Source organism: Bos taurus, chromosome 23 (assembly GCF_002263795.3).
Source record: "Bos taurus isolate L1 Dominette 01449 registration number 42190680 breed Hereford chromosome 23, ARS-UCD2.0, whole genome shotgun sequence".
Taxonomy (NCBI): domain Eukaryota; kingdom Metazoa; phylum Chordata; class Mammalia; order Artiodactyla; family Bovidae; genus Bos; species Bos taurus.
This window is the reverse complement of record NC_037350.1, coordinates 48061445-48088859: the sequence shown is the minus strand read 5'-3', so window position 1 is coordinate 48088859 and position 27415 is coordinate 48061445. Positions and strand designations below refer to the sequence as shown.

General features: G+C 57.1%; 1 protein-coding gene across 7 annotated transcripts in view; it reads left to right on the top strand.

The window, feature by feature from the left end:
- Positions 1-27415, top strand: part of RREB1 (ras responsive element binding protein 1) — a 166905-nt gene that overhangs the window by 126418 nt on the left and 13072 nt on the right. For all 7 annotated transcript variants that reach the window (XM_059880701.1, XM_059880703.1, XM_010818623.4 and 4 more), the window contains exons 7-10: positions 7137-7281; positions 7740-7876; positions 20401-20590; positions 21420-24279. In XM_059880701.1, the coding sequence (XP_059736684.1) occupies positions 7137-7281; positions 7740-7876; positions 20401-20590; positions 21420-24279 (3332 nt within the window). The remainder of the gene's footprint in view (positions 1-7136; positions 7282-7739; positions 7877-20400; positions 20591-21419; positions 24280-27415) is intronic.

The window sequence follows — 27415 nt, the reverse complement described above, 5'->3', positions numbered from 1 at the left end:
CCAGGTCATGCTAGATGGTGCCCCTGCTGTGGTGGTGGCCTCCTGCACCCATGGCAGCCTTCCTCCTGTGGCACGGCAGGCCGTCTCGAATGGCCCAGCCCAGGCACTTCTCGTTCCTCTTTTTAAAAGGCTGGGGAGCAGCCCAGAGCTCCTGGGCACCCCCTTCCTCCCCAGAGAGTCGTCTTTTCTTCCTCCTCACTGAAAAAGGATGTGAACAGCTGGGTTCTGCCATCTGGGTAGAAGGGGAAGGCAAGCTCCCCTCGGGGCCGAAGTGAGGAAAGATCTGGGCGCCTCGTGTGCTCCCTTCCCGCCGTGAAGCGTTGGTTCTTAGCTCTCTGCCATGGAAGGGCCTTCTCCGGGGGCACAGGTGGCAAATGCTGCCCTCAGAGGGGATGGCTCCCAGCTGAAAGCCTCCCTCGCCAAAGACCCCAGATCCAGGCCCTGCTGGGCCACAGCCGGCCCTGGGTGTACGGAGAGGCTGAAGACAGGGAGGCGTTCAGCCCGGGGGTGAGAAGAGTCCACGCACCAGGTGGCTGCCCTGAAATCGCCAGGGGCTGTCGGAGAGGAGAGCGGCCACTCTGATTCTCTGCATTAACACCGGATGGGCCAGGACAGCAGTCAGCTCACGCGGCCTCTGGGGTCTTCCCTTTGTTCTTTTCAGAATCCATAGTTTTACATGGAAATGGGTACTGAGTGTCTTCGTGAGTGTTCTAAACAAGGGAGCCAAGTAACTCATGGGGAGCATTACAGTAAGTGAAAGATTATTTTAGCAAAACAAGGACAGGTAAAGGGGGAAAGTACAAGAGGGTTCAGGGAAGTCATATTGAAAGGCCGGGCTATGAGGAGCAGCCCTAGAATGGGGTTTTTACGAGCTGGTATTCACTGAGCAGGGCTGACTGCCAAGCTCCCCGCACTGGATTTGAAGGTCAGGAGGGGAGGACTTGAGAAGGAGCATTACAGGCTCTGTCTTCTGACTAGTCGGCCGGAGGCTTGTCCTGAGATCCTTTTCTGAAAGTGGTGGCTTCCAGTGTCAGCGGGACGTCGGAGAGGAACATGGCCTGCAGAAGGGGGGCGGGAGGGGAGATGCTCCTCAGGTGTCGTGACCCCAGCCTGGCCCATCGGTACAGAAGTGTCTGTTCCAAGGCCTCCCGTGAGACTGAGACGGAGCAGGAACCTGGAGCGGGGCTGCGGAGAGGGCTGAGGCAGGTGTGTGTTCACAGGTCCCGTGGCCCTGGGCCCCAGCTGTGCCTGCCCTGAGCTGAGATCCCCTGACTTCCCACACGGCCAAGTTGTCCTGGCACAGCAGCGCCAGAGGACCAGGCCATGGTCAGCACAAGGAGAGCAGGCGGCCCCTGGTCTCAGGACACGTTTCCCTCAAGTGTCGGGGACGAGGAGGAAGCCTCTGTGGTCGCAGCCTCCACTGGCCATGTGGCGCACTGCAGGGGCCTGGCCACTGGGGGTGTGCAGCGTCCAGCTGTTCCACCTGGAGCACCTTGCCGCCAGAGGATGCAGACCGCGGGGGACGCCTCTCCAAGTCCTGTGCCTCATGCCCTGCTGCCTTCTAGACCCTTCCCCAGGCTCCGTCCCTTCAGCCTGTTAGGCGGATCACGCCTCCTTCCCCACACCCCGCTGTGGCTGGCGGGCCTGCTTCTGGGTGAGCGTGACCGAGCCTGACCACACCTGCTCACCAGAAGGTGCCTGTGGGCCCACTTCCGCCTGTCTTCACTCTCCACCCAGGCGTTGCCAGCCCAGGGCCTGATTGACTTACACGGTCACTCTCCGCACCCTGGAACTCCTCCCCCAGCTTCTGATGGGAAAACACACAAATCCTTCTGGAGATTTAACTTTTCTTCATCCCAGAAAGTAGGCCGTAGGGCTGCAGTGCCTCTTAATCTCGTCCGCTCCCTCTCTGGTTATCACGAGGCTTTGTTGTAAAAGCACAGCCAGCCCGGGTAGGGATGGGGAGCCGTCTGTAATGAGGCTGTAAAAACCTGTGTGAACCTGTTGGCTGCGGTCTGGCGGGAACCGGGCGGGGCCCCAAGTGGTGCTGGGGGCTAGCTTAGTGTACAGTTCGCGTCCGTTGACCGAAAAGGGTGACCTTCCTCACGATGCCATTCACTCAGAGGGTCAGGTCTTTCAGAGCCCAGATCACTGAAACCTGTGTGGAAGTTCAGACTGAGATGCAAGCAGACCCTGGCGCTATCTAGATCCTGCCTGAGCTTTGACCTTCACTCGTAAATCAGACGCGGGCAAGCTTGGAGGAGGCTTGAGACCTGCTATGGGGACACCTTCTACAAGGTGCTCCTTTAAACTTGCGGAGGGTTTTTCAAGGACTCTTACCCCCGAGATAAGAAGGTTTCATTTCCCAGTTCTCTGGGCTGTTTTTCTCCCTGGTGGACTTATGCAAGGTTGCCGGTACACTGAAGAATGAGCCTGGGAGAGGTGTAACGCTTAACGTCCAGAAAGTGTCAGCCTCCCACTCTGGTAGTGAATGGCCCTGTGAGCAGCGTGAAGGGTTAAAGAACACGATTGGGGTCCGGCGGCTGTCATGCTTGAGCAGGCATGGGGAGCGCCGGAGTGAACGTGCCCAGGACCAGGGCAGGGGCCCACGGGGGAGGCCCCAGAAGCGGGCAGGTGCACGAGTGGACCACCTGAGGCGTTGACGAAGAGTGCGGGCCTGAACCCGTGCTTTAGAAGCTCACCCGGCCCAGGACGGAGGAGGAGCAAGCGGGACAGCGGCGCGGTCAGCGTTCAGTGTCAGGACCAGCCAGGAACCCTGTGGCTCGCAGCGTTTGTTGCGTTTCCATCTGTGTTCATCCTTTTGCATAGGTCTTTGAACCTTTTTCCAGTTATTAGGCTTCAAGACAAGTTTCCAGGAGTGGAATTATTGGAATAAAGGGCATATGGATTAAAACTCAGATCCCTGTCACTCAGCTGCTTTGGGGAAAAGTTGCTGCCAGGGTTCAGCCCCATCCATAGCGCGTGAGAGCCAGCTTCCTGCACCACGGCAGCCTTCGCACTGTGTAGGCTCCTGTACCACAGAAACCGTCAACTTTTCCCATTCTTGCCTCCCTGGAGAGAGAAGAGCTGTTCACTGCTCAGCTGTGGGATGCAGCACACGGGGCTCGACGGCAGTTTGATAGGACTCGTGGGGGTCTGAGCAGGAGCTGAGGGGGTGACGTCGCTGTTACACCCCCGCTCAGAACCCCAGCTCCATCTGCACGACCTCAGGACGTGTCGTCCCAGCCCGGTGTGTGCCCCACACTCAGACCGCATGCAAACGGGTGTTTACTTCTGACCCGTCACTTCACGAAGGGTATTCACAAATGGGAGAGTATTCCAAGATGAGTAGCGACCGGTTCTACCAGCAGAAAACTCTGGAGGGCAGAACTGGGAGGCGCTGGCTGGAGGACTCAGAGCTGCTTGGTTCCAAGGAGGGGAACTTGGGAGAGACGCAGACGTCACTGCGAACTGCGTGAGGAGCGGCCCTGCAGCAGAGAAGCAGCCTGACCTTCACACCCAAGGACGGACAGGTGTTTAAAGGAAGGACAGAAGTTCTGACTCAACGCAAGGAGGATGGTTTTAACACTTGGCCTTGTTGAAATGGAGAGTCCTTGTGGCTGGAACTGTTCAGTCAGAACTGAATGGCGGCACAGGGCTGAGGGACGTTCTGTGCCACGTGGGTGGTTGGACAGCATCTCACCCCACTTCCAGGCCTGAGGCTTGTGTAATTTGTTGGTTCTTAGGATGAAACTTAGAAATTAGATGAATTAGCCCTTGAAATGAAACCTGAAAGAACAACAGAGCCAGGTCTTCTAAAGAAGAGAAATGGGGTCGTCTCCTCCTTGCTTTGCAGGGAAGAGGCCATCAGTGGCCCCTCACGGCGACTCACCCCACTTCCTGTGAGCATCTGGGAGGAAGTGGACACTCCTGTGACCGCTCCTGCTGTTGGAGAGAAGCAGAGGGGTCAGGGTAGGAAGCGTCTGTGAGTCAGATCACATCCAAGTCCAGAAGTGCCCGAATCGAGCTCTTAAGTGTACCTCCAGAGCCTGGGCCTCCCGTCGCTACGAGGACAGGCTGGGAACCCGTGTCTTGGCCAGTGAGCAGGGTTTGACTCTGGAGGAGCATGGCTCTGAACTCCAGCTGGGATCAGTGAGGGAGCTGGAGCATGCTCAGGAGCCTTGTCCTCGCCTCCAAGCCCCGGAGACGACCTTGCCCTTGTCCTGCCCCGCTGCCATCAGCAACAAGCCAGGACTGGAGGTGGGAGCCTCGAGGCCCAACCTGGAGCCCTTCCTTCTCCTGCAGGTTAGAGCTGGGTGACAACTGCAACACAGTGGGCCACGGCCGCTCAGGGAGGAAGTGTCTGGGGCTCAGGAAGGAGCCCCAAGGTTCCGGCCCGTGCTCTGGAACAGAGAGGCAGAGGCCCGGCCTTTGAGGCAGTCTGGGAGATAGCACAGACCTTGGAGTTGGCCCTGGCATGTCAGCCTCTGCACTTCGCCGGCCTCATCTGCGAAATCGATCTTAGTCTAGGTGAGGTCTCCGGCTCCAGTCTCCTCCTCTTCCTCTGCTCCCTGAAAACCACCTCCCTCCTAAATCCTAGGAGCTAGATGGTAAAGCACCAATCTCATGACCATTGATGTCACGTGATAGAAAAGGTGTAGCTTGAGATGAGCTTGTGAACTGCTTGCAGTCGTCAGCTCTGATTCCTAGTGTCCTCACAGTGATTGTGGCCTCGTGTTAATCATACCAGTAACCTATCGGCTGTAGAAAGGGTGTTCATTGTTGAAGTTAATTTTGAGTGATCTGTTGAAACGATGGGTTTGGTACTAATTTACATCCCTTAGTATTATCATACTTCCTCAATTCTTCAGTCGTGTCTGACTCTTTGCGACCCCATGAATCGCAGCATGCCAGGCCTCCCTGCCCATCACCAACTCCCGGAGTTCACTCAGGCTCATGTCCATCAAGTCGGTGATGCCATCCATCCATCTCATCCTCTGTCGTCCCCTTCTCCTCCTGCCCCCAATCCCTCCCAGCATCAGAGTCTTTTCCAATGAATCAACTCTTCGCATGAGGTGGCCAAAGTACTGGAGTTTCAGCTTCAGCATCAGTCCTTCCAGTGAACACCCGGGATTGATCTCCTTTAGGATGGACTGGTTGGATCTCCTTTGCAAGAGTCTTCTCCAACACCAGAGTTGAAAAGCATCAATTCTTCGGCGCTTAACTTTCTTCACAGTCCAACTCTCACATCCGTACATGACCACTGGAAAAACCATAGCCTTGACTAGACGGACCTTTGTTGGCAAAGTAATATCTGTGCTTTTCAATATACTATCTAGGTGGGTCATAACCTTCCTTCCAGGGAGTAAGCATCCTCAATTCTTAGATGCCTAAGAAAAAAAAAAAAAAAGTTTTTACACTTCTGAAAGTGGAATATGCTTGAAAGAAACTTGGAATGTTGAAAGAAACTTGCCAGCCATTTTTTTTCTCCATACACTGATATTAAGTGATGGTCTCCCTAACTCTCAGCCGCCCTGAAATAGAGGGGGTGCTTAGAACAAAGCTGTTTGTCTCCCATTAACTCTCTGAAGGCTTTAAGAGGCCAAGAAGAATAATAAAGCTTTATTCCCTGATAACCTGAGCAAGGAATTGTGTGGATGTGGGCATGACGGTTGCCTGTGATTCTTTTCCATTTTCTCCCGCTAGATCTTTCTGACCCACCGCACTGAGTCCCCCTAAGAAAGCAGAGGGTTGGCCTGAGCCACCTTCCCTGAACCCACTCCTCAAAGATGAGGCCACTTCTCACCTGCTGGTGGATGACTGGGCTGGTGCTGTTTGGACAGGGGTTAGGGTGGTCAGGGGCTGGCCCAGGGACCCCTCCAGCCTCAAGAATATGTCTGCAGGATCAGAACCAGGGAAGCCCTGGCTCTCACCTCCACACACTCACAGGAGGAGGACTCACAGGTGTCCCTAGAGGCAGAGATGAAGAATCTAGCCTTCCGGGTTGAATCACTGGCCTGAGAGCCTGAACTATTGCTCCTCATGGTTCATGAGCTTCTCAGCCCTTTCCTCCCAAGCCTGTCTCTGGTAAATAAAGTACAGCAGAGAATGAGCATGAGCTGAACTGAACTTCTTTTTAGAAGTGTGACAGGATCATTTATGGAAACGTTGCTGTTTCTTCCCATTCCTGAGAATGTCTGCAGTACGATAATCCCATCAGAGTTATTTATAAAGCACCGTGGCTACATTCCCACATCTGGCACAGTTTAACCCTGTTCAGAGATGGTGATGCCAATGATGACTGTCATTAGGAAAAGTCAACCTCTCATGTCACAAAGCGAGGAAATTGAGACTGACTATCTTTTTGTAATGCCATTCTTTCTTTCCTATAGCTCTTGGGACCTGGTTCCTAGAATGTTTTAGAACTTGATAATGTAAGGTCACTTAAGTCAGGTCACCCGTAACACTCTCATTTTGGAGCAGGCATGTGCATACTAATGTAATCCTTCCTTGTACGTATATTCCTGGTCCTGTAGATGTCAGGGTTAGAACAGGTAACTTAACCATTGTCCCAGCCACTCTCATGATCTGGGAGTTCACGTAAGACCTCAGAGAGCAAGGGCAGGCTTTCAGGTCTGAGGCATTTCAGACATGTGCTCGGTCAGCTCTTCTCGCATTTGATCCCAGAATGCTTCCAAAGGCAACAGAGGACACGTTCTCCTGGTAGACAGGGGGTGGGTTCCGGGGCCACCGAGTGAACTGGTGGTAGTACCTGGGACTCCTTTTGCCTGTAGAATTATGTGTCCCCAAATGGTGCAGCTTGTCTGCATAAGTGGAGCAGATCATCAGATGGCTTGCCTTCCTCTCTTCGGTGCCAGCGAAGTTCATGAACATCTCCCAACAGAGAGCAAGGCGCTGAGCCACGTTTTTGGCCAGCACTTCATTGTGAGAGCTTTAAGAGGGGTTCAAGGAGATTATAAGGCTTTTAAAACGAAGTCACTGTATAAATTACACCCCCATATCTCTTAACTAAGGAAAACTTTTAAGTACCAGTGCCCAAATAGAAGACGTTTTAAATAAACCAACCCAGTTTTCTTTCCTAGATCACATTGTATATGTGTGTGTGTTCTTTGCAGACACATGAAGATCCACGAGAAGGACCCCAACAGCTCTCCAGCCGCAGCCCCCCCATCCCCACTGAAGCGCAGGCGGCTGTCCTCCAAGAGGAAACTGAGTCATGACGTGGAGTCGGAGAAGGAAGACCCAGCGCCAGCCAAAAAGGTCCTCCCGGCCCCGCCCCCGCACGAATGTGCGTGCAGCCCAGGGGCTACTGGCCGAAATCCCCCCAGCCTTAAGTTTCTCAGTCTGGGGACTTGGCAGACCCCCACCCCCAGGCTTTTCAGCTGTGTTTCCCTGCGCTGTTTCATAGGGTACCTGGAGGAAAGCGTGCCTGCCCGCCCTTGCTTTGTGGAGCCCCGGCTGAGCCCGCTGTTGACGCAAAGAGCTTGTTCTGTTGTTCGAGGCTGTTTTTGTTTCTCCAGCTAGAATGGGGGTTTCCCCAGCCCTGGGGCCTCTCCTGTCATCCCCTGTTTATGCCCAGCGCCTGGCAGATACTGGGCGCTCCATGGACATCAGTTGAATGAGGGGGCTGAGCAGGGAGGAGCGGGCCAGGGGCGTGTTCGGCCGCCTGGTCAGAGCGCGCGGGCCCTCGTGACTCCGTGCTTCTCCTTTCCGCTCAGATGGTGGAGGACGGGCCGCTGGGCGACGCAGAGAGGAAAGCGGAAGAGGTGTCTCACTGCCCACTCTGTTTCAAGGAGTTCGTGTGCAAGTACGGACTGGAGACCCACCTGGAGACGCACTCGGATAACCCGCTGAGGTAGGAGCGAGCCAGGCAGGCCATGCTGGTGCAGGGTGCGACGCACCTCCCTCTCGTCCCTCCAGCCTGTGGAGCCCGTCACAGCGCTGGGGGCACTGGTAAGGCCACACAGGTGGCTGTGGCCGCAGGAGGCTTCCCCAGGGTCCCAGTGCTTCCTGCACTCTGAGCAAGGCTCCTGGGCCACCCTGTTAGTCCCTGCACACAGGGAGCCTCCTAGCATAGGACTCTGGCCAGCAGACACGTTTTCTGCACAGATGTTGCAGCCCCAGTGCTCGTTAGGTGCACCCGTGTGGGTGGTAAGGATGGGAGGGCAGGGCAGTGCTCGTGGGCACGTGGACTAGGCCAGTAGCACAGGAAGCCAGGAAAGTGTTGGGGAGCAAGGCCGAGTTCTGTCCTGCAGGACACGGCACCTGAATGAAGCCTGTTGCAGCCGCAGTGACGGGAGGTGGATTTTCTGATCCTCGGTGGTCCCAGGCGGGGCGAGCGGGTGGTGATGAAGCCTCTGGCAGAATTTGGGGCTGGGCTGAGGGCCTCGGCTCTCCTTCCCCACCTTCATCGCTGTGTTGTCATCGGGCAGGGAGCCCAGTGATCCTGCTGGGCAAGCCCCTCTGCCTCCAGATGGGCTACCCTGGGGAGCCCCAGGCCTCGTGAGACTTGAAAGTAGCACGTCCTGAGAGGCCCAGCCGAAGGTTCCCAGCGCAGAGGCCAGGGCGTACGTGGCTGCAGCTTTGGGTTTCAGAAGGCAGCTTGGGAGTGCAGAAATGTGGACATCTATTTGTCTGACTCACCAATCCATGGACCAGATTTCCTTTCTGGGAGCACGTGTTTGGTTGTGTCTGAGGAGTGAAAAGGTCCGAGGCAGTAAAGACGTTTGTGTTCGAGGGAGAAGCCTAATTATCCAGCAAGTTAAAGCCGTGTCAGGTTCCATTATCCTTCATCACGTTAGCTTGACATTTTTCTATTAGAGAGAAAAAGGAATTTATGGGGAGATTAAAGTCTGAGCAGTTGAAGTGCTAGAAAATGTCTCCAAGTGACTGCCCTGTCCTAGGGAATCGAGGAGTGTGACAGGCGGGCGTGGCCGGGCAGTGAGGCCCGGGGCCGGGCAGTGAGGCCCGGGGCCGAGGAGTGTGACGGGCGGGCGTGGCCGGGCAGTCAGGCCCGGGGCCCGTCCCGCCGCTGCTCTCATGGGCCTGGACCAGCGGCGTCGGAGCCACAAGAGGGAGCTGGGCCAGCTCGCCCCAGGTTCCCTTTCAGGCTGGAAATCCTCGGACTCTGAAACCCACCTCTTCACAGTTGACATTCTGTGTACCAGGAAAAGCCCTGAGCTCTTCCTTTCGTAGGCCCTGTCGTCCCGGGAAAGTCAGGAGCTTGACTTCCTGGTTTCTTAAGCGTCCGCAGCACCCCGGGTGTGGGCTGACAGCATCCTCTGCAGCCAGGACGCACGCGCGGAGCCCACGTTACCAGACCAACCTCATGCGCTGCGTCGTGGGCAGAGGCAGGCATCGCCTCGGCGAGCCTGGCCCCCGCTGGCGCCCCGACCTGGCTCCGCGGGGCGCCTGGTCCCCTCGCCGCTCGTGTCTGCCCTCCCCAGGTTCTCTCTCACTCTGGGCTTTGGTCTGTGATCAGACACGTCTCTGGAACTACCCTGTGACTGTCTTCTAGGAGATTTTCTCTGACGGGAAGCAGCCTGGCTCTCGGGAGAGCGTTCTGGGCAGCTGGAGCCTGCACTGCAGTGGGTGGCGGTGACCAGGGGAGGTGAGGTGCCTCCCGTCGGTGCTGGCTGGCCCAGGGCGTGGGTGCTCCTGGAGCGGGGCCTGCCGCTCGGAGAGGATGGGGACGGGGACTGCCCCGGACGCTGGCTCAGTGCTCCACGTGATCTGGGATACAGTTCACCCAGGACTCCACGGCTGTGACGGTAAACCTCCAGTACCGCCCGTCTCCCTCTCCCTCTTGGTGCTATCTCCGTTTGGGGAGGGGACCGCAGGAGGCCTGTGGCCGGCGGGCCCCTCTGGCAGAGCTGTGAGAGGAGGCTGCCCCGCGTCCACCACGGGCCCACCAGCCGGCCCGGTCTAATGGGTGGGGCTTGTGTCTGGAAACCAGAGGAGTTAATTACAGAACAGAGTTAACCTCCCTCTCTCCTCTCCGTTCTGCCCTCCACGCAGTCGCCTGCTCTCAGGATGCCTGGAGGCAGGCCTGAGCCAGCAGGGCCCAGCCGGGCAGGGAACTGTGACAGTAGCTGGTGGGAGAGACTGCTTGTTAACCCAGAGCTAAAATAGGCGCCCACTCCATTTGCAAACCCCAGAGGCAACAGAACCACAGTGGGATGCTACCAGTTTAGACAGAAGTTTATAACTCGAAACAGCTGTTGGCTTCGCTCTCGAGCTCTCCTGCCCTTACCCCCCACCCCCAAAGTTGGCAAGGTGCCCACTTTTCCTTAATAAAAATCACTGGAAATCCAAACTGGTATAAACGCCGAGGCCGTTCTCCTGCAGTCACTGGTGTTTCACATTGACAAAGTGGGCGCTGGAGCGGGAGGAGGACGCGAAGCCGCTGTGGTGACCGTGTCTCCGAGTGCTGGGTTCACTTTTGCTCTGGCGTGACCAGCAGTGACTCGGCCCCGTGTCCAGCCCCCCAGACGAGGAGCAGAGCTCCTGAAAGCTGGCCCCGGGGACTGGAGATGATAAGCCAGAGTGTTGAAGGAGCAGGTGGATGCAGCGGGGACATCCCTGTGCGGGGCTGTGCTGGTGTTGAATATCAGGCCTGGTTATAAGAATAGAACAGTAGCAGGCTGTCCACCGCCCGCGGAGAGTCAGCGGGAGGGAAGTCCGGGTCAGCAGCAGCCAGCGCGAGCACGAGGGAAGCCACAAGGGCCACGTTTAGTTCTCTAGGAGCCACGCCCTAAAAAGGAAGAGAAAGTTGTGGAGGGGGTCTCGCTTTGCTGATGTATCGATATGTCCCAAATATAACGTCAGTAAAAAGTTGTCAGTGACGTGGTTTACATTCTCACTCTCATACAGTCTTTGCCAGCCAGTATAAGGGAGCAGCCCATCCCTTTGGAACACGCACTTTCCAAGCCCCCAGCAGTCCACACGCATGCACGGGCCTCGGCCAGGCCCACATGCAGCTGGGAGGGCTTTGTCGCAGAAGACACCTTTCAGTGTCTGAGTGACTGGTCTCTGGCTAACGGGGGCCTGGCTGGGAGAGGGGACAGCTGGGTGGTCACAGAGGGTGTTAGCTGCAGCTGAGGGGGAAGTTTTCCAGAAGTTCTTGTATAATCTTACGTGGCTTCTTAATTAAAGGAGACTGGGTAATAAATAATTTTTTAATTCCATTAAAACGTATCCAGCAAATGAACGGGTGCTTGTTGTGTGCCAGGCCCGCGACCAGACTTAAGAGGAGAGCAGCGACGGTAGAGACAGTGAGAGGGGTCGTGACGGTGCAGTGGTCACGTGGGGCGGGACGGGGTGGCCGCCCGGGGGGCTCTACAGGTGCGGCTGCACCAGAGGAGGGCAGGGCTGCGGGGGGCGGGCGGCGCCAGAGCCTGCTGCTGGGCTCCCAGGACTGGCCGCCTCCCTCACTGCACCTCCTCCCCCGCACACTCGTCACCTGCACGGGGGCCCTGAGGCCAACACACATGGAGCTGGTCCCACACTTGCTAAATGTCACCCTAAATATAGGCAAGGGGCATCACAGAATACTCTTCAGCATCGAGTATTCAAGATCCCAGGGGGCCTGGGGCCAGCCAGACGGAGGCAGGTTTGAAACACGCTGGGGGCCGAGCGGGGGAAGACCCCTCCCCTGACTGGACAGAAGCTGGAGCGCCTTCATCAGGGCTCACCCCTGCCCTGCCCAGGGGTGACTCAGCCCCGTGGGGCAGTGTGGCCCCCGATCCCGGGCTCACCCCGGCCCCTGCTGAGCCAGTCCCTGGGCCTGCCCAGCTTCACCTGCGTTACTTGGGTCGAGCAGGCCTGCAGGGCATCGGGACGCCTTGTGCAGCCCCGCAGATTCCTGGGCGTGGGGAGGGCAGGCTGCCGCGGGCCAGGGCCCTGTCACAGGGCCCTCACCGCTGCTCCCAGCAACTGGGAGAGATTAGTGCAGCTGTCGGATGTCAGTTCTCTGGCCAGGACGCGAGGGAGGGCAGGGAGGGTGGGCAGGAGGGGAGAGGAATGTCTGAGGCGGGTGGGGCTCAGATGAGAGGTTGTTTGCACTCACCCCTTCTCGCCTCTGAAGACAGAACAGGAAAAACGAAGCATAAAATCCTTTTAAAAGAGCAACGTCAGTCCCTCAATTAAAACACTATAATGAGCAAGACGTTCAGTATCTCAAGGAAGTGAGCAGGGTGCCTGCCGCTTTCTCAGCAAGGCGTTTCACAGGTTCTGATGACGGGGTGTGGGGCGGACTCCCGGAGAAGCCACTATGCAGGGCCCAGGTGGTAAGGATGTGACCCGGGGCGTACAGAGCCCGGGGGCACCTGCTGTCTCCGTGCTCCGAATGGCAGCCCCCTGTAGTCTGACCTGTGGCCGGCATCTCAGTGGCCTTGGGCTCAGCCTCCCCGTCTGGAAGACAGACTTGGGGACCATTGTGAGGATGAGGGGGCAGCCACAGTGCTCAGACTGTCATACTCAGTGAACATTTACTTCTGATACTAATGTTTAGAACACGTGTTTTTAATGTTTTAAATCTCACAACACTTAGAGTTACCGGTTCCCGTCGCTCCCTGGGAATCCCATTCCAGTGACAGAGAGAAGGCAGCAAATTCCAGAGCTTCTCTAGGTACTGCTGATGTTTACTTGACTGAGAACAGGAGAGCAATTTGGCCTTTAGTCTTTAGCGTGATAAAGAGCCACCTTTACCTCCTTTCACTTTTGTAAAGATTGGGTAACTGAATGGCAATCTAAATTTCGTTTTGCGTCCTGCCTCCCAAATGACGTGATCCAACTGCGCAGAACCCCCGGCAGTCAGAAGCTTGAATGGACTTCGTGCCTTCAAACTACCTCGCATTGCCTCCCTTAGATGGTTGGGGAAACCTGAGAGTCTAAAGAAATGTGTTTCCTGATGTTTGAAATTTGCCAAAGCAGTCCTTCGAAAATATGCTTAGCGGAGTGAGGAGAAAAAAGTTTTTTAACCCTTTCTTGGAGTGGTGGGGTCAGCTGTCTGTCCCTTAACTGGGAAACGTGATGGAACAGGGTGCTAGTAAGGGCCACCAGATGAACAAGGAGTTACCGAGCAAACCCCGCGATGGGTTAGGCCCAGAATTGTTTAGCCACAGGCTTAAAACACGTTTTTTAAAAGCTCTTTCATGGCCTTGTTTTCCACTTTAGATTCTGCTGCTGGCGATCTTGCCTCCACAATTTATCTTGACTTGACTCTGTCTTCTGTGAGCGTGTGAGCTCCCCTCCCACTGTGGATCCTTCAGGAAGGTTACGCGGGAAACCTGCGCCAACAGTGGCTGCCGGTTCCCTGCTTCATGGCTGAAGCGTTTATTGTGACTCAGTCCTGCCGATTCCCTGTCAGCCCTACTCTGAGGCCGGCTCCTTCCTGTCCCCCTCGCCCTGCACAGAGCCCACGCCAGCCCAGGATTCTGCAGTTTTCGTCTGAAAAATAACCAAGGAGGAAGGAAGGGCACGTGTTGTAAAGAACGGCCTCCGCGGTGTTCTGCCCCATTGGCTGCACGGTGGTACGTGTCAGTCTTCCACCCCGTGTCTTTAAGATCCTGACTCTTGCTTTGTTGAGACTAGTCGTGGATCTGGGCCTAAACGTCACTCATTTGCATCGGAGTCCTGTGAGAACTGAACGGGTTGATCCCAGCCTCTGGGCGAGCACTCCCCGACCTCCTGGAGCTGGGACCAGCAAGGGAACTCAGGATCAGTGCGGCTTGCCGCTCCCGTGGGGGTCAGCCTTCTCTGACCACGTCCACGGCGCACTCTTTGCAGCGCCGGCAGTCTTGGGGCACAGCCCCAGTGCCGAGGGACCATGAGTTTCTGTGGTCTCTGGACAAGAAGGGACAGGGTGGGCCCGTCTTGCGGGCGCCTGGGCGCTGCCTCTCTCCGGCCCAGCGCTGGCAGCCCCCAGTCCTGCCATCTGTTCCTTTGAATCCCGAGGGCCACGATGGAAACTTGGCTCCCTCTGCTGCGAGCTGCCCCGGAGGCATTTCTCTCCCCTGGGACCCCCAGCCCAGCCCCTCCTGTCTCCACCTCACCCCTCCCCACACCCCTCCGTGACGCTGCAGGTGCTGCCATGGTGGGTGGAACAGACAAGCCTCAGACAGCGGCCTCCCCCTCCGCTTCCAGAAGCTCCAGCTCTGCAGGCCCCCAAACCTGAGCCCCCCACCCCCACCCCAGTAAACTGCTGCCCCTGCCCCCGAAAAGAGCATCCTCGTGGGAGGAAGGAGCCCACAGTTGGAGGAGGGGGGTGCCCTCCCAGCATTCTGGACCAAACGGGCTTCCTTTCTCGTCGAAGCACTGGCCAGCATGTGCTGGAATTCAAGTGTTCTGGGTACAGCGGGCCCTGGTGAGCTGCCGGGGGCACAGAAACACCACTCCTGTGAGCAGAAGGATTTGGCATTCACATGTAGGTGATCGTCCTTCCGTAAGTCAAGGGCAGGCAGGATGTCCATATTAGTTTTCATCCCTGAGTTTCGTTAAGTAATCTCACCTTTACTTAAATTTGTCGTCTTTATGGCAGTCTATTTCAGTGTGTGGCTTGAAAACAAGAAAGGTGTGTTCTCTGAAGAGTGGATGGAATTTTATTACCTTCTTGAAGCCCTACAGCTAGATACACTTCCCCCCATTAAATGCATTTATCTTACTGACAGCGAAGTGAGTTTCCACTTGGAAAAGTCACCCTCAGTTTCCAACTTTGGGCCATCTCCAGTGCCAGAAAATCCACACGCAGCCTCTCGGATCTGTGCGGTCTCCCTCTGGTGTGTCAGATCACTTGCAAAATGAAATTGTCCTGCAGCACCCCCTCTGCTGTGTCTCCAAGCACAGTTCCACTTCACCTAAATATTTTACAGCGTGCTGTTCACGAGTTCCTGGCAGGGTTGCAAGATCCCCCGCCCCCCGCAAACCGGGGGGTGAGGGGAGAGTGCTGGGGACCACCCGACCAGAGGCTGTGGCCCTCATGACGGCGCCAGGCCCGAGTGAGGTTAGCAGCCAGCCCCAGGCCTGTGTCTGCAGCCAGCAGCGCCGCCCGCAGGTTTGCAGTGACCCCCACTGGACCTCCAGAGGAACCGAGTGTCTGGCTGACAAAGGCAGCCTAACCATCTCTGGGCGACGTTCCTCTGCTGTGGTTTCATTAAAGTCTGTCCACAGACAGGTCCAAGTGTGACAGGAGGCGGCGCTTTCCCCGGAGGGTTCTTTCCTCCGTTCAGCCAGCCTTTGGAGGTGCTTCAGATTTCAAAGCAGGGTGTTTTGCTTTTTTTCCTCTGCCACTTTTTGAAAAGTTTGTTTGTGAGATGACAGGCTGTATCATATCAGAAGTGAAACAGGAGCACCTTGGTTGAAATCCTGTGGAAACAGAGGTGTGATGTGGTGGATGGAGGGCTCGTTTCATGTCATGAGGAGGCTCTGAGTTGGGGCTGTGGCTCCAGAGTGAAGTGTGGCGGAGGGCTGCTGAGGAAGGAGACAGAGGGCACGGGGCAGGGACTGGAAAGGGCACGCATTCCTCCCAGGACGTCCCCAGGTGGCCCAGCGTCAGGGGAGACCCTCTGCTGTTCTGTGAAGTTCTCGAGTGCACAGGACAGGGCATCCCTTTGAAATGCCACGTTTTCTGCATTTTTGTGTTTGCTGGTAGTTCCCAGGAAATGGGTTATGGTTTTTTTGTTCCTAGCATGGTAAAGTAATGGAGAGGTTTGGTCTAGTACCTTGCAGTTCTCCAAGCATAGTGTTACCTTTGTTAACAGAGTAACTCTGAAGGTGCCCACATACGGATGGGAGAGAACAGGGCTCTGCAGCAAGGGAGAGAGCTCTCCCAGCCTGCAGCCACAGTTGTCCAGATATTCCAGACCTCTTGCTTACTTCTCACTGTCATTTATTTTCCCAGCTTGTCTGACATAAGAGGCACCTGGTGTGCTTGCTCACCTGCAGATTCCTGGGTCCCTCCCCTAGTTCCTCTGATGCCAGCCCATCCGCCGTGGCCCTGGGAACCTGGTTTGCACAAGGTTCCTGAGGGAGTCTTATCTCAGCCACGTCTGGGAAGTTTTTCACAGCAGGCAGCTGGAATACAGATGAAACAAGCTGTCCAAGGCCACCCACTCTGACTCCCGGCTCCCAGCGTCTGGGTCCCATGCCCAGGCCCCACCGCTCCGCACCCGCCCTCGAGGATGCGGCCTGTGGCTGGCACCGAGCGCTTCTGCCACGTGTGTGCTGAGCACTCACCATGGGTGGGACTTGGTCCCACCTGCCAGAAACGGGAGGGGATTGAAGGTCAACAAGAGAATGGAGGAGGAAATAGATACGCCTAGATAAATTCACGGGTGTGGGAGCGGGCAGTAAGTCCACATCACCACCTTCCGAGGCACCCTCATCCCGTGTGACCCGTGTGTGGTGCCCCACACGGAATGCCAGAGCAGCCCACACTGAGGCCGTGGGCTCAAAAGAGGAGGGTGCCCAAAAAGATCTCTGGGGCACAAGAGCAAAGTAACAGGATTTTTTTTTTTTTTTTTTTGCTCATCCTCTAAAACTTTCTGTTTTTATATTTTAATATATTCCTTGGAAGAAAAGCTATGGCCATCCTAGACAGCATATTAAAAAGCAGAGACATTACTTTGCCAACAAAGGTCCGTCTAGCCAAAGCTTTGGTTTTTCTAGTAGTCATGTATAGATGTGAGAGTCGGACTATAATGAAAGTTGAGTGCTGAAGAATTGATAGTTTTGAACTGTGGTGTTGGAAAAGACTCTTGAGAGTCCCTTGGACTGCAAGGAGATCCAACCAGTCCATCCTAAAGGAAATCAGTCCTGAACGTTCATTGGAAGGACTGATGCTCAAGCTGAAACTCCAATACTTTGGCCACATGATGCGAAGAACTGACTCATTGGAAAAGACCCTGATGCTGGGAAAGATTGAGGGCAGGAGAAGGGGCCAACAGAGGATGAAATGGTGGGATGGCATCACCGACTCAATGGTCATGACTTTGAGTAGACTCCACGAGTTGGTGATGGACAGGGAAGCCTAGCGTGCTGCAGTCCACAGGGTTGGACAAAGAGTCGGACACAACTGAGCAACTGAACTGAACTGAATATGCCTGGTACACATGCATGCAAATACATGTGTATATATAAATACAAAAATATACATAACACACACATTTCTCAGACAGCAAGCCTATTTGCGACATGTGCTTAAAAACCTTTCAACTCTAAGGTTGAAAGTCCAAGAATGCAGCCCTCTGCCCACGCCCACCTGCTCACCTGCGGTTGACGTGCCGGCTGCTGAGAGGATTCTCTCTCCCCAACCTGTTTATGTCAGTAATGCTTGTAATTATTTGCTGTATAAGCCAGTGAATTTTTTTTTTTAATAGTCTCTATGAAAACGAACTTGGGCAGACTTGCAGATAATTCAGATTGGGTAGGTTTTGTAGTTATTTGTTTTTCTGTCAAATGTAGGGTGAACGAGACCTGTGTGAACAGGCGAGAGGATTGATCGTGAGAACCTAGGTGCTGGTTGGGTTTGGTTTGCAGAAACCTCAGTTCTTGCTCTACCTTAAATCGTCTAAAGCCAGAAAGCAGAGATGTCGTATCACAGCACCTCACACCGTGAGAAGGACATCGGTCTTCACTCGGTGGAACTAGACCTTGGCCCCCAGAAAAGATGGGTGAGGGAACAAGCCGTGGGCTCTCGTTCCACAGTAGGTACGTTCTATAAGGGTTCCAGGAACGCAGAGTTAGCAGACACTGGACCATTGTTCCTGGAAGAAACCTGGGGTTTGTTTCCTGCAAGCCTCTGCTCACATTTTCATGTAGTAATCAGTACATAAACTTGTTTTATTAAGTGTATTTCTGTTTAATATATGCCATTGACACATGACCACTGAAGTCAAACAGCTGATGGCACTGTAGCTCATCTCACACACGTATTTTTCTCCACAAAGCCCGTCACGGGCTTCTAGCTGTTGGGGACACTGAGCGGCGCTCAGCTCTGCTCTTGGTGACCATTTTAAACAGAATCATCAGCAAGAGGCCCTGAAGCGCTAGAGAAGTGGCGGGAAACAGATGACGAGAAGGACACTCGCTTCCAGTCAGAGCTGAGCATCTCCTTGACCAAGCCCAGCGGGGAACATGTGTGTCGAGCGGCTGACTCCTCCCACCCTGTCCCAGAACATGCCACAAAAAATGTGGGTTTGCAGATTTTAGCAAGGAGGCAAATTCACAAACACGGAATTTGCAAATAATAAGGGTCCACTGAATGGGTTGAGTAAAATAATGTGCGTGACTTTTTTAAAATGAAGTTCCCACCCCACCCCCTTTACCTGACTTTGCTCGAGGAGCCTGCCTCCAGCAGATGGAACGCGCCCTGCTGTCTTCCGTCGCTGAGTGGGGACAGGGCCTCGACTTGCAGTGTGATGGGGCCATCACACACTCCCTGGGTTGCTAGCAGGCTGTGAGCTTAGATGTTGCGAGGTCCTGGTGCTGGTAAAGATTAATTGTAAATACTCTGCAAATATTCTACACAAAATATATGTCGTTAGTGGTAATGGTTAACTAGGAGGAGGGAGCCATCGTAGACCTCAGGTGAGATGCCCAAGGGCCCGCCGCAGACAGCTCCCTGTCTTCCTTACCCCTCACCTCACCTACCAGAGAAGGCACAGACCAGCTTCCAGGCGGTACCTTCACCTGCTCCGGGCCTAGACAGGACAGAGAGGAAAGTTGACGATGTGGGGTCGGGGGAGGGGGGCAGTGGGGCGGGAGAATCTGAACAGTGGCAGGAAGCAGGGTCCGGGGACACGGAAGCTGCGCTGTGCAGGCCACAGCTGCGAGATCTTTCCACACCTAAAGGCATTGGGCTCCCTGCAGCCATCACTGCCCCTAAGCCTTTATCACCGTTGGTGAGCTTAAGCAGCAGCCCCTCAAGAGGGGGTTGTGTTCCAAGTGGCTCACAGGCACCCACTGTGCTAAATTTAACAGAATGATAACACTGAATTTCAACAGTGAGAGGGTAGGCGTGTCAAGAGGGTGGGGGGGTAGAGACACGGGACCACGATTTCTGGGCCATCACGGCCCGACACGGGAGTGGAGCTGCACAGACTTGGTGCTGCCTTGGTGCCACCTGTGAAGCTCAGCCGCCTCACAGGTGAGGTGTCATCTTTGGTTTGCAGAGAATTTCAAAGCCAAAAGAGTTTCCCCTCAGGTGTGTGCAGTGTCAGCTCGGGCAGGTTGCTGTGCCCCTCTGCGCCCCAGGTTCCTTCTTGAAAGGCAGGGAAAAGACCTGCCTGGGATTTCTGTGGGAGCACGTGGGGATGTGAATGTGGTTGGAAAGAGGTGGTGTCCAGGGGGACCGCCTGTGATCCTGGGAGCACCCGAGGTCTACACTGCCTGACATGGCTGGGCCTGTGAGACGGACCCCTGTGACTGGGGATGTTTCAGTTCCATTTAAATAAGGCTCTCATGGCGTCTGTATACAGTGCAGGTCCGGAGGGTATGGGTGATATCCTCATGGTGATTGGGCTCAGTGAAGACCTAGGAGCCTGATCTGAAACGTGGCGGAAACGGAGATACCATTACATTATGAAGTGGTATTTGTGATGCATCCATGTGGCCCAGGCCAGGTCAGGTGTATGCGATCGTCTCTGAGGTGGAGCACGACATTCCTCTTCTGGTGGACTGCATTTGTAAGAGCCTTCTAGGGCAGGGAGCCAGTTTGGTGGCAGGGGAGGGTGGGCACGTGAACCCGGCTGGTGTCTCGGCTTTGCTGCTTCCGGGCTGCGTGGCCTCCACCGCGTGGCCGGCTGTTGTCTCGTGTCCGTGTTTCCCTCTGGAGGATGAAGGTCAGGTGGCGTGCTGCCTCTGTGGGTGCCCTCGGGAGCTATAGTTACTACTCAGAGGCCAGGGGCATCGCAGCAGGACTGCACGGCCACCGTCACCCACTCCAGTTGGCTGGAGGGCTCGATCACCGTTCCCCCAGTCACACATCAGGGATGCTGCTGTGACTGCTCCAGCTGCTGTGGAGATCTGCGTTTTCTGGCTTCCGAACATTTCTGATCATCAGAATCCACGGAGCTGGGGGTGGGATGTGTTCGCTCCACATAATGTAAATGCAGGTTAGAGCAGGTGGCCTCAGGTTGCCAGCCCTATTCACACCTGTGCCGTCTACACAGATGGAGTGCCTGGGGCCGGGAGGACCTCTTTTTTTTTTTTTTTTTTTTAAGGAGTTTGGTGTCGCTCAGCAGGAGCTGGTTGGCTTCTTGACATCACAGCCTCTTTATTTTGCTCGCTTGAAATGAAGCAGGAGGGAACCCCATGCAGCTGCCGGACGGGCAGCGCCACGGCCGCGGCCGCCGCCTCATGGCCTGTGCTCTCTCCTGGCAGGTGCGACGTCTGCTGCGTCACCTTTCGCACACACCGCGGCCTGCTGCGCCACAATGCACTGGTCCACAGGCAGCTCCCCAGGGACGCGCTGGGACGGCCTTTCATCCAGAACAACCCCGCCATCCCCGCCGGCTTCCACGACTTGGGCTTCACCGACTTCTCCTGTCGGAAGTTTCCCCGCATCTCTCAGGTACGCCATTGGCCAAGGCGGGACCCAGCTTCCCCACCCGAGGCAGGCTCTCCTTAAGACGCTGCCCTTTGGGCTCGGTCTGCCCCTCACAACCCTAGCTGAATTGAATCTGTATTGTTAACAGTGGTTCTTTAACATGCATATCACGGCTAAATATCTCTGGCATTGTAGTTTCTGTTCAAACGTTCTGGGTCATTGTTAACCTGAGCTGCATTCCTTCTCTGCTTATAAAATACCTGCCAAAGCTACTGTGGCGGTCATTCTTTGAAATTTTCAAAAATCGAGGTAAAAGATACCAACAGTGAAATTCTTCAGAAGCCCCAGGCTCAGTGTCTTATCCTGTATGTATACACTCATGTGCATGCGTCTGTGTGCACACACCCACATGTATACGCATGCATATATCCGCGTGTGTACCCACGTCTGTGCGCTCTTGTAGCCCCAGCCGCCACCCCCTCATTCTCCCTGGAGGCCCTTCTCAGGCGGTGCCTGTCGCCCACAGTCCGAGGAAGCCCAGTCTCCACTGATGGCAGGGAGTTACCATCATTTAGGTTTGTAGGGACCACGTTTTTAAAGAGAGAACCCAGCCTCTGTGGTGGTGGTACTTCATGGCACTTCCTGCCACTCTGCCCAGAGGCCCTGGAGACTGCCTCCCTCACTGGGCAGCTGGGGCTCCTAAGGCACTTTGTAGCTGGCGCTCCTTTCTCAGGCCGAGGGGTGTTTGCGGGCAGGGGAGGGTGGGCTCCCCTCGGGCTGGGATAAGGGCCTGGCCAGGCCTGCAGTGCAGCCGGGAGCAGTTGCTGACTCCTCTCTGCCGGCTTCCCCGCAGGCCTGGTGTGAAACGAACCTGCGCAGGTGCATCAGTGAGCAGCACCGCTTCATCTGCGACACGTGCGACAAGGCCTTCCCCATGCTCTCCTCGCTCACCCTACACAAGCAGACGCACGTGGCTGCCAACCAGAGCCCGGACCGGCTGCAGGCCAGGGCCCCGCGGGGCGACGACCTGGACCAGAAGGTCTTCCTGGCGGTGCTGGGCCTGCAGCACGCAGAGGACGTGCGGCCTGCGCCGGCGGAGGAGCCGCCGCCAGACGACAACCAGGCGATCCAGCTCCAGGCACTGCGGTGCCAGCTACCTCAGGAGCCCGGCTGCGCCGGCCTGCTCAGCCTGGCGCCCTTCGACGCCGCTGCCCTGGGCGGGGCGCTTGCCGTCCTCCCGGCCGCCTCGGACAGCGTGAAGCACCTGGCCCTGCAGCCCTTCCAGAAGGGCTTCATCATCCAGCCCGACAGCAGCATCGTGGTGAAGCCCATCTCCGGGGAGCCGGCCATCGAGCTAGCGGACATCCAGCAGATCCTGAAGATGGCTGCAGCCGCGCCGCCCCAGGTCGGCCTCCCGCCGCTGGCCAAGGCGCCCGCCGCGCCACTGCAGGCCGTCTTCAAGCACATGCCCCCTCTGAAGCCAAAGCCCCTGGCCGCGCCGCGCACGGTGGTGGCCACCTCCACACCCCCGCCCCTGGTCAACACCCAGCAGGCCTCCCCCGGCTGCGTCAGCCCTAGCCTGCCCCCGCCGCCGCTGAAGCTCCTCAAGGGCACAGCGGAGGCGGCCCCTGGCGCCCACCTGCTGCCGCCCAAGTCGGGGGCGCAGCTCTTCCTGCAGCCGCCGCGCCTCGAGCTGCCTGGCCAGGCCGAGGTGAAGACGCAGCTGGAGCAGGACAGCCTCCTGGAGGCGCTGCTGCCGCTGAGCGTGGAGGCCAAGATCAAGCAGGAGATTGCGGAGGGGGACCTCAAGGCCATCGTGGCGGGCCCCGGCGGCAAGAAGGCGCCGGCCGTGCGCAAGGTGCTCTACCCCTGCCGCTTCTGCAGCCAGGTGTTCGCCTTCTCGGGCGTGCTGCGCGCGCACGTGCGCTCCCACCTGGGCATCTCGCCCTACCAGTGCAACATCTGCGACTACATTGCCGCCGACAAGGCTGCGCTTATCCGCCACCTGCGCACGCACAGTGGCGAGCGGCCCTACATCTGCAAGATCTGCCACTACCCCTTCACGGTCAAGGCCAACTGCGAACGGCACCTGCGCAAGAAGCACCTCAAGGCCACACGGAAGGACATCGAGAAGAACATCGAGTACGTGACGAGCAGCACGCCCGAGCTGGTGGACACTTTGTGCTCCCCCGAGACCGTGTGCCGGCTGTGTGGCGAGGACCTGAAGCACTACCGTGCGCTCCGCGTCCACATGCGCGCGCACTGCGGCCGCGGCCTGGGCGGCTGCCCCAAACCCCGCAAGCCCTTCGAGTGCAAGGAGTGCAGCGCTGCCTTCTCGGCCAAGCGCAACTGCATCCACCACGTGCTCAAGCAGCACCTGCACGTGCCCGAGCGCGACATCGAGAGCTACGTCCTGGCGGCCGACGGCCTGGGCCCCGCCAACACCCCCGCCGAGGCCCCGGGCCGCACCGACGAGGGCGAGCGCAAGCCCCTGGCCGCCTTCTTGGAGCCCCAGAACGGCTTTCTTCCCGCGGGCCCCGCCCAGCCTCTGCCCGCGCACGTTGCCGTCAAGGTGGAGCCCGCCAATAACCTCGCCACTGACTTCAACGAGCCCCTGGACTTCTCCCAGAAGGGCCTGGCCCTGATCCAAGTGAAGCAGGAGAACGCAGCTGCCTTCCTGAGCCCCTCCGCTCCCTACGATTGCTCCATGGAGCCCATCGACCTGTCTATCCCCAAGAACTTCCGGAGAGGAGACAAGGACTCGGCTGCTCCCGGGGAGGCCAAGAAGCCTGAGCAGGAACCTGGGAGCAGCGAGCAGGCCTCCCCAGGCCCACCAGCCTGCCCCACGCTGCCAGCGACCTTGGGCGCCAGCGGGCCCCTGGAGAAGCCGGGGGTCCCTGCCGCGGCATCTTCGGCGGCCAGCCCTCTGGAAGCCGCAGCGCTGCCCCTGCAGGGCCCCGTTCAACTCGCCGTGCCCCTCTATTCCTCAGCCCTAGTCAACAGCTCTCCGCTCTTGGGCAGCTCAACCCTCGGCAGCCCGGCCTTGCTGCGGCCGCTGCGCCCCAAGCCCCCCCTGCTCTTGCCAAAGCCCCCCGTGACAGAAGAGTTGCCCCCACTGGCCTCCATCGCCCAGATCATCTCATCTGTGTCCTCGGCCCCCACCTTGCTGAAGACCAAGGTGGCCGACCCGGGGCCGGGAGGAACCAGTGGTACTGCCGCGGCCTTAGATGGCATCGGGGGTGCCCTCCCCAAAGCCACCACCGACATCACCAGCCCGAAAGAATCCAGTGACTCACCCCCCTCCGCCAACAGCCCAGAGGCAGCCTCGCCCACCGAGCAGGGACCAGCCGGCTTGTCGAAGAAGAGGGGCCGGAAGAGGGGGGCGCGGAGCCGGGCGCGCAGCAGCGGCGGGGTGGACCTGGACTCCAGCGGGGAGTTCGCCAGTATCGAGAAGATGCTGGCCACCACGGACACCAACAAGTTCAGCCCATTCCTGCAGAGCGCAGAGGACGACGCCCAGGACGAGGTGGCCGCAGCCCCCGCAGACCACAACGGGCCCAGCGACGAGGAGCAGGGCAGCCCACCCGAGGACAGGCTGCTGAGGGCGAAGCGCAACTCATACGCCAACTGCCTGCAGAAGATCAATTGCCCGCACTGCTCGCGGGTCTTCCCCTGGGCCAGCTCCCTGCAGAGGCACATGCTCACGCACACTGGTAAGAGAGCGGGCGGCGAGGAATGGGAGCCACGGCGGCCCTCCTCCCCACCCCGATTCCCAGCTTGTCCTCCTCTTCAGTCCCAGGAGTTGGGGGGCTTGCCTGATGGCCCAAGAGTCTGTAACCAGAATGGCCCGTCTCCGTCGTCTGGGCCCCCAAGGGCGTCTGGAAAAGGGAGGTGGTGGGGTGTTTTCAGGTGCGGTGGTCCTGGGCCATCTCATCCCTTGGTTGGGAGGAGGCACCTAAGGGAGCGGGGACTTTGACAGAAGATTTTGCATCCCATCCTCAAGGCAGCTTTTAAAACTGCAAACATTCTGTGATGTTCTTTTGACTGCTGTGTATTCTAAAGGGAAATATTGCAGATTGTGCAGCCACTTTTCAGTTCAATGAGGCAATGACACCTTCTCCTGGTTATCATGATCATTAGTGTCAGACTAGTTTTAGAATTTAAAAATTTTGTTACTTGTACTAAGGTGGATTGTTCCAGAGAAACATGCAAATATATTCTTCTAAGTAACAGGTTTAAGTTGTCCAACAGATAGCCCCAGAGTATTTTTCAAATGTTTTCATATATTATAAAGAGAAGTTTAAGATAAGAAACACACTTTAAGTAATTTCACTCCAGGTAGTTAATGGTCAAGTGACCATGCAACTTCCATCTTAATTCTGAGTCACTGAGGATTCAAACAGGATTTATGTCTTTGAACTAAGGGTAGTTTGGGTGAGATTCTTAACCTTTTGGAGATGACCACCCAAATATAAAGTGATCGGACCTGAAACAGAACAAAAGAGTTGTATGGTACAAGATTGCCAGATAAAACACAGGACCCCAGTTAAGTCTTGGATTTCAAATAAGCAACAGATGGTTTTTAGTGTATGCATCTCCCATGCACTGTTTGGGGTAGGCTGAAGGGGGACATGGGGAGGGGGCGGCAGAGCCGTTGCGGGTGACGGGGGCCCTGGGGGGCTTCAGGAGGAAAGTGTTTCTTAGAAGGCACCCCCCACGGCAGTCTCTCTTGCCGCCCTGTTGGGGTTGTGCCCGCCAGTCATCTGCAGGGTCTCTGAGAAGTGAACACTCCTCTTCCGACTTCTCAGCAGCCAGCTGGTCGGGTCTGAGGAGCTGGCGCTGCCTGCCCACTCACTCCTCCCCCGGCGCCCCAGGCCCAGCAGGTCCCCCCGACTCTCGGACGTTCTGTTCTCTTCCCGGCAAGCCCACAGTCTCCCTGAGAGGACCGTGCGGCCAGTACTTCCTCTCCAGACTTGTGCCAAGTCTCTGTAGGCATCTGGCAGAAGTTCCCTTCAAGTGCCCAAGCGTCCTCTTGGTTTATGATTTGGAGGCGTGGGCACGGAGCGGGGGAGAGGGGAGTGGGAGACGGGGCAGGTGGGGGCAGGCAGGACCTTGTTTTCCCTGCTCAGTCACCGCGCCCCTGAGGGCTCTGTCCCTGTCTGTCTGCTCTGTGTTGCTGCCGTGGGCATCGCAGGCCTTGTCTCTGGAGGGCGGAGCAGCTGTCCAGAGCTGGTCTTGGTGACAGGCCACGAGGGCCATGCTGTCGCCATCTTGCCCGGAGGAGACCGAGGCCCAGGGCGGGTTGAGTGATTTGCCTGCAGGCGTTCAGTGGTGGTCCTGGGTTGGGAGCCTGGCTGGGTCCCCTGCCGCCGCCCCGGCCCTGTCTGAGCATGTGGGGGGGGCGTGCGTGTCCTGACCCATCCCCAAGGCATAGGATGGGGAGGTGGTTTGAGACAAGGTGCAGCATGGCTGCGGACCCCGAGCTGCTGACAGGATGGTGTTAGCCACACACTTTGGCCCGGACAGAGGCCGGCGCCCCGTGGGCTCAGTTACCCTACTCTGCTGTTTCACAGCCTCGGCTTCCAGAGGCAATCTCTGCATCAAGCTGCCTAGTGATTTTAGAGAGTGTTCAGCACAGGGACAGGGAATTCCATCATCTCTGCAGGATCTCCCAGACATGTTTGCAGGCCATCCCGCCACCTAAACAGGCAGCATTAAGCAACCCAGAGGCTGAGTGTCCAGCTGGGGGTTCACTGTTGCTCAGGCAAGGGGCGTGTGGTCGCAGCCCTCTCTGCGTGACTCGGGTTCTAGGAACCGTGTCTCAGGAGGAAGCTGGCATGGCTGGCGCACTTCGTGACCTGGCGTGGTCTCCACTCACAGCTGCTTCCTCCTTCCGCTCCTCTGCTGGCCCGAGGCATCTAGTTGAGGGGAGCCGCCCTGGTTCCTTCCTTCTCGGCCTGACCAGTCCGCCTCTTCAGAAGATGGCTCTCTGGTTTCCGCCTTTTCCCCTCGTGCGCATCCCGTGTGTTTTCAGGCTACAGGTAGAAAAGACAGTGCCAGAAAATGGTTCATTTCAGCCCCACCCAACTTCCTCCTGCTGAAATGGAGCGTCGGGACCCTGTGAGGGCTGAGGTGCCTCCAGCTCTGCCGGTCCTAGTCCCTGGCCTCGCCCACTTCCTCGTGGTTGGTCTCACTGATGTTTCTTCCAGCCTGGATCCCACCTACCTTTCCCACTTTCTGTTCACAGATACTGCGTTGGGGCTGGAATCTGTGGGATGCACGCCTCAGTGTGGAGCACGCTCCCAGCGGGATGCAGGCCTCTGTGGAGCGCGCTCCCAGCGGGATGCACGCCTCTGTGGTGAGTGCTCCCAGAGTGCTCCCAGTGGGATGCACACCTGTAGAGAGTGTTCCCAGTGGGATGCACGCCTCAGTGTGGAGCGGTCTCCCAGTGGGATGCACGCCTCAGTGTGGAGCGCACTCCCAGTGGGATGCACACCTCTGTGGAGAGTGCTCCCAGTGGGATGCACACCTCTGTGGAGAGTGCTCTTAGCGGGATGCACGCTTCTGTGGTGAGTGCTCCCAGTGGGATGCACACCTGTGGAGAGTGTTCCCAGTGGGATGCACGCCTCAGTGTGGAGCGGGCTCCCAGTGGGATGCACGCCTCAGTGTGGAGCGCACTCCCAGTGGGATGCACACCTCTGTGGAGCGTGCTCCCAGTGGGATGCACGCCTCTGTGGAGCGCGCTCCCAGTGGGACGCACGCCTCTGTGGAGAATGCTCCCAGTGGGATGCACACGTCTGTGGAGAGTGCTCCCAGTGGGATGCATGCCTCTCTGGAGCACCCTCCCAG